A 6,259-nucleotide genomic window follows, 5' to 3' on the forward strand; every position below is an offset into this window, starting at 1 on the left:
AGAGAAATTGAACATGTTAAAGCACTTACTATCAAACTGATGAATAATGTTGGGATGCTTGAAGCAATTATAGCTGAAAGGCAGCATCATCAATCAACTTCACTCAGTTACATTAGGGCACCTCTGCAGAACTTGATATGTTGAGGAGGTTTCAATATGTCAAGGTGTTGCAAGTTGGAACAGGAATGAATCTAAAAGTTACAAGATAGTGAGTCTTAGTGACTGAAGTTCAATCATGAGGAAGACTGCAGACTTGACATTTCTTTACCAAACACATGGAGATGGCCAAAACACCCAATGGAGTTGGTCTATTGTTGAGAGGAAGATGAGAAACATCAGAAGCATCAATGCAGAGAAGCTGAATGCAACTTTAAAGCAACCTGGGATTCCTTAAACCCAAGATCTACTAACTATGTTGCACCAATAGAGCTCCAACCCAACATTTAGTGCATATACTGTATGGCTATACGTTTCAGCAAAACGACATTTTACCTTTAAGAACCCCATTTTTGATTGGTCTAAATAAACATTAAGTTTTCTGATAAAGTGCATTTGGGGTTGTCATTTCCGGTAAGCCATAATTATGAAAATAACCAAAATAAACGTCATACGTCACACTGTGCGCAATTGAGTTTCACTTTCTGAATTGCTGAAATTAATTTACCGATGATTATTCTAATTTAATGATACACCTGGACATTAACGAAGTTAAGGAGCAACATAGCTTCTACYACCGTGTGATTTATTTTAACCCGACAAAAAAGGTCCTTTCCGAGTGGTTGTTTCTCCTCTGCTTCTCCTTTTCCGTTTATCTCTAGCCACACTTTTGACGGTTTTCAGTTTTGCGATTTACCTCCACTTCTTCAGCCAGGATGCTGCAGAAAGAGTGAAGCTCTGTGGTGGAGGGTCCAGAGGCGGACACCCAGGTCAGATGCTGCTGAGTCCGAAGCACTCTGCGGGCACAGTTCCTCCACAATCTGCACACACTAACAAGGACACACACATTCACCTACTGCCCAACCAAAACCACACACAATCAAAGAGAATACGCTTCTCTGCTTACAATCCAAGCATGCAATGTTTCACTTTAATAACCAACTACCGATTTTTCTTTTAGGTTACTCTCCAGCTTACTTTTTTTAAAGAAATATTTTCAATTTTTTTATTCAGTAGACGTTATGGCTAGCCAAGATGACCGTTTAGCTTGTAAACATTTCCCATTACCTGGCGACCTGCAGAAGCGATTTGGTTGGTATGAACATGAGAACTCTCTCAACCACTTCGGCGACATTGTTGAGCACATATGCAGCCTTGCTGTCTTGAAAAGGTTCGCAAAAATCCAGGTTTTCACTCATATTTCAATATCCGATGGTGGRTCATACAGAACAGCTAGGAACTTTTACCTCTGCACTTCCACAGCTGTTGAACCCTCTTGTAAATTTACAATACTGCCCCAAGCGGCGCGGAGGGTAAAACGCACAAGCTTTTTCCATCCACTCAACATCAGGAAGACTAGTGTCACAATTTTAAAAGTTATGTTACTGTTCTTACTTCTACCCAAATACTTTATTAGGATATATCATTCCTCTTGTATTTTGCAGGACATTTCAACATGTTGACTAAATATACATTGTAAGCTATGAACTTTCATTTGCACAWTGGCAATGGAGTGTTATGACTTTACACRTGTCTGTCAAAATGTTCACTCAAAACTTGTCCCTTTATCATTTCACAACCAGAAATCAGACATCTTTTCTGTCCTGCACCACAGGACAACTGTTTGATACAAGGAAAATACATAACTGATGTTTTTACATATAAAATCAGAAAAGCATGACATGCCTCTAGCTACTACCTCTAAATAAAATCCAGTGCAAACAGTCACCTTATTACTAGGCAAGAGTCCATCTGAGTGTAATTGCATTAGGTCTACAAAGGGCTCAGAGATTTGTTAGAGAACATGAACGAATAAACTCCATCCCGAAGACTAACTCAAGCCAGAGATTCAGCTATTGAGACATTTAAAGCAAGGTAAGATCATGAAACAATATCTGAAGCTTTTGGTATCTCATTTCTTTGAGTGGTATTGTTGACTACATCTGGAAAAAAGCATGGTACAAAATAAATTAAAATCAAGACATGGCCGTCACCTAATCTGACATGCTGTTAAAAGAGATTATAATAAATTCAGCCAGGAGGCCCATGGTTACTCTGGAGGAAGTTCAGAAAACCCATAGCTCAGGTGGAGTAAAATTTTGACCAGACAAGTTAGTTGTGTCTGGGAAGAGAAGGGAGTCTGCAAAGATGTGAAATGAGGTAAATGCTACACTTGCGGGAACAGTCTTTCAGAGTAATACTCGTACATTACAATGCCTCAAGCTTAAAATCAGCCGCATATCTGTCATCCATTTTTCAGAATGAGATTTRTAGCTTTAATTTGTAGYCGTTTTAGTTTCTGGCATAYGTAATGAACTTAAGCCAACTCCATTTCGTGTATCAAATGTATTTRACAAATTAGGATTGAGATATTCTAGAATAAATGCAAAATTCAGAGCAGATTGTGAACTTTGAATTATAAAAGGTCTAAAAAATAAAAACATTTAGTGTAATGTTCAGCTTTTTAAACCAGAAACTAAAGACTACAGAAATTCTTGTGAAACTCAGTTTCACAAGAATTTCAGGTTTAAAATTTTAAATGTCAAAATGGTTTCAGGGGGGGGATCTGAATGTGTATGCATGCAGTCAGCAAGATAAAAAAAAAAAAAAAAAAAAAGATGGGTAAAAAGATAAAAATTTGGGATTTGGCAAACTAAAGATGAAACGCGTAATAAATTTAAAGTTGTGTTTAGACATTTGTCCTTTAAAAAACTAAAGGACAAAAGACTTTTCCTGAAAGTCCTTTCGAGGAAACGCCTGGGTATAAGCAAACTGCAATAAAACATTTTTTTCCTCCTTATTCAAACTGTAAAGAAATTGTCAAGGTAAACATCTGTCAGACTGCATAAGAACTGCTAAAGTTTTCAAACAACTAAACCTCTGTTAATTTTAAATTGAAAAACAATTCATCGCTCTTTACAATTAAGTTTTTATATTTTGGTCCATCACAAAGTCCCCCCCCCCAAAAAAAGGCCAATGAAGCTTGTGGCTGTAACATCACATACATTTTCTAGTTGTCATGTCTTTTTTTTTTTAGTCAAGGAACATAAAAATTAAAACAAGATCTAGTTTAATCTTTTATTCATACATTTCCAAGATAAAAATGTCTGGGAAAACAAGCAAATTAGCTTTCACGGGAGAAAATGTTAGAAATGGTACAGAGCACAAGTGTTTGCTTCACATAGCTGAAGTACTTAAACTTCAGAAGGAAAAAGATCAGACATTGAATGAAAGTTTAACAAAAAAAACACATACATGATCTTACAAAAGTACAGATAATAAAAGTCCCTTTTATACAGGCTTGGCTTAAATTATGGCTTCATTCATAAAGACAATGTGCAGTATTTTCATCATCAAAAGTGCAAAGTCCCAACACATATGTAAACCATTGGACGTGTACAGTGAACTTGAACAGAGCGTGCAATATAAACAGTGTAGCTGAGCTGGAGCTCAATGCCTTTTCTGCTACTTCATACAGAGTTTGTGTCCTGTAGTCGACAATGCCAGAGGTACAGCTAAACACAGACCCACGTGTCCACCGTAGCAGCAGCAGCATGTGGGAGTCGGTCGTTTAGAACATGTGAAGTCAGGTAGTGGAAAGGAACAGAGCTGGGTCAAATATTAACCATCTCCAGTAGGGTCTGATCCATCATCTGCTTAATGCTCAGGCCCTCTTCTTTAACACGTCTGAGTTTGTCTGTCAATACAGCATTATATCAGTTTAGGACCATTAGATAAACAGTGCAGAGAATATACATTGATGAGGTTCTGGTGGACAAAAAAAAAAAAAAAAAAAAAAAAAACAAAACATGCTGATGTACCAAAAAAAATCTAAATCAATTTCACCTCTCCTCCCTCAGTCCCCATATTAAGTGTTCACCAAGTACATCTGAAAAGCTTCATGCTGTGAACTAGCACCAGAAACCCAAATTAATGATAAACATTTGACAAGGTTTATCTCAAGCTATTGACGGAGAWGAAGTCTAGACTCCAATGCATTTAGTGGGACTATTACAGTGCTCAACATCTTAAAAATTATAACTTCAAATCATTTTCTTTTAGATTAGGTTTTGAAACAAATCTATTACAGCTGAAATGCCMCTTCAGCCTCTCGGTCTAAAATCAAGCAGAAATTGAAACTTAATTTCTTTACTGTATAACAAATCATTGCGTTTAAAAAAAAAAAAAGGTTGAAATGTATTAACCAAGGTTTCTGTGTGGTCTTAAATTTAATAATCTTAATTTTAGTACTCAAAGTCAGTCCAGTTTTCCACAAAGGGTCTTAAACTACATTGTTATATTTTGAACRTGTTCATCCTTTTTACTACACACTGGAGTTCTTTTAACTATGAAATAATTCAACTTAGATGTTCACCTTCCGTTACCCAAAGAATCTGGTCTCAGCTGACTTTTTGTAGTTAGAGATCAAAAGAGAACATTTTTATCTCCAATATTAGATATGAATTAACTTAACCAAGTTAGTCATTCGTCACAAATTTAAACGAGGGGTTTTACACATCTAAATAGGTTAATCTATTGGAGAAACACTACTTGGTGTTATTTATTTTTAAGACCCCAGTCTGGAGGTGAATTGCAAATCTTACCGATTCTCTTATTTAGAACCACAAGCCCCAAAACAAGTCTCACTTGTTTTGGGGCTTGTGAAACGCTACATGTAGAAGTAACTACTCCAGTAGCTATAAGGCTGAGCGAGTCAAACCTGCAGTAAAATAAACTTAACTCACCAATTCAGTGACAAAAAAAAAAACAAACACGAAACACCATGATTACTTTCTGATACCCCATCTTTAACATCCGAGTATACATCAATATGTACAATTTGATTATATTTCTGTGGAGTAGATGTGAATCTCTACCTGCTTAATCTAACAAATCCACAATGCTCTTGGATTACGTTGTCATAAAAAAAAGTGCTAGCATAAAGCAAACCCTTTCCAGGTTAGGCCTCATTTAAAGCTACTCTCAGTTCATTGGTCAGAAGACGGTTTTTATCAAGCTGCTTGTATAGATGATCTTGACAGTCAGAAAGCAGTAAGRGAAAARGRGAAAGAGACAGAAGACAAGTTAGTACATAAAGACAAAGTTAGTGGAGAAATGTGGGTAAAAAACTGTTAGTTTTGTCCTGGTAAACTACAGACTTTATGAATTGCTTAGTCTTTTTTTTCCCCCCACAACTGATTAAATGATGTATACCTCTAATGATGATGTATACCTCTAATGATGATGTATACCTCTAATGGGATTTTCTTTTTAACAAACAGTAAAATCTTGAGACTTTCCAATACATAGGTTTTTTTCTTGGCCCCATGATATTCCACTCACTAACCCAAACCACCAGTCAAACTTAAGAGTTGGTCTTGCTTGCAAAGAATTGCCAAGTTCAACTGTACGACCAGGTTGTTTGGTTAAAAATGTTGAATGACCTGCAGCAGTACACCAAACCTCACACACGCTTGACAGTCTGAGCAATCTCTTGATTACTTGGTGGGTTAAAACTTCCACATTCATCAAGCAATAAACGGCACATATAACGTCTTAACGCAACATCTAACTACTTGAACTATTTTTTTAACATCAACTGGCTTAATATGATGTTAAAGCTCTCTTTTTAACTGAACTTCTCATTTTCTTCTCAGAATTCAGCAACTTCTGAACACAAACTGGAAACGGCTGATGGTGTTAAAAAGGCTCCATTTACTTCAATAGTCAAACCAATGATAAACAGAAATGAACAGCAAATAGGGAAGGAGCTACAGAGTTTATTTAAAAGCTATCAAAATTAAACAGTGAAGACAAAAAAAAAGACAAATGAAGAAAAGGGAAAGATGGATCATAGACATAGATGATGAAAGAGTGTTTATTTTACAGAATGCAATATGGCTCAAAAATCTGTATAAGACATGGAACAAGGGCTGCTGGCAGCAAAAGCCCAGTGTGCAGTCCTGGCAGGGCAATAAAGAAATAGGCAAAAAAAAAAAAGATACAGAAAGTCGGGCTGAGCTGCGGAGGAGTGAAATGATGATCGACAAGCTTCCACAGTGAAGAGTGAAAAGGTTTAGCTGTGAAAACACAAAAGAACAGA

General features: G+C 36.5%; 2 protein-coding genes across 2 annotated transcripts in view; both read right to left on the bottom strand.

Annotated features, from left to right (window-relative positions):
* Nucleotides 1–1,438, bottom strand: part of fbxo22 (F-box protein 22) — an 8,803-nt gene extending 7,365 nt beyond the window's left edge. The window contains exons 1-2 of the mRNA XM_008405489.2: nucleotides 1,225–1,438; nucleotides 854–986 (exon numbers count right to left, since the gene is read on the bottom strand). Coding sequence (XP_008403711.1) covers nucleotides 854–986; nucleotides 1,225–1,355 — 264 coding nt within the window. The 5' untranslated portion in view covers nucleotides 1,356–1,438. The remainder of the gene's footprint in view (nucleotides 1–853; nucleotides 987–1,224) is intronic.
* Nucleotides 1,439–3,426: 1,988 nt separating this feature from the next.
* Nucleotides 3,427–6,259, bottom strand: part of LOC103462590 (tropomyosin alpha-1 chain-like) — a 10,401-nt gene continuing 7,568 nt past the window's right edge. The window contains exon 9 of the mRNA XM_008405479.2: nucleotides 3,427–3,853. Coding sequence (XP_008403701.1) covers nucleotides 3,771–3,853 — 83 coding nt within the window. The 3' untranslated portion in view covers nucleotides 3,427–3,770. The remainder of the gene's footprint in view (nucleotides 3,854–6,259) is intronic.

The sequence above is a fragment of the Poecilia reticulata genome, linkage group LG3 (assembly GCF_000633615.1).
Source record: "Poecilia reticulata strain Guanapo linkage group LG3, Guppy_female_1.0+MT, whole genome shotgun sequence".
NCBI classification, from domain to species: domain Eukaryota; kingdom Metazoa; phylum Chordata; class Actinopteri; order Cyprinodontiformes; family Poeciliidae; genus Poecilia; species Poecilia reticulata.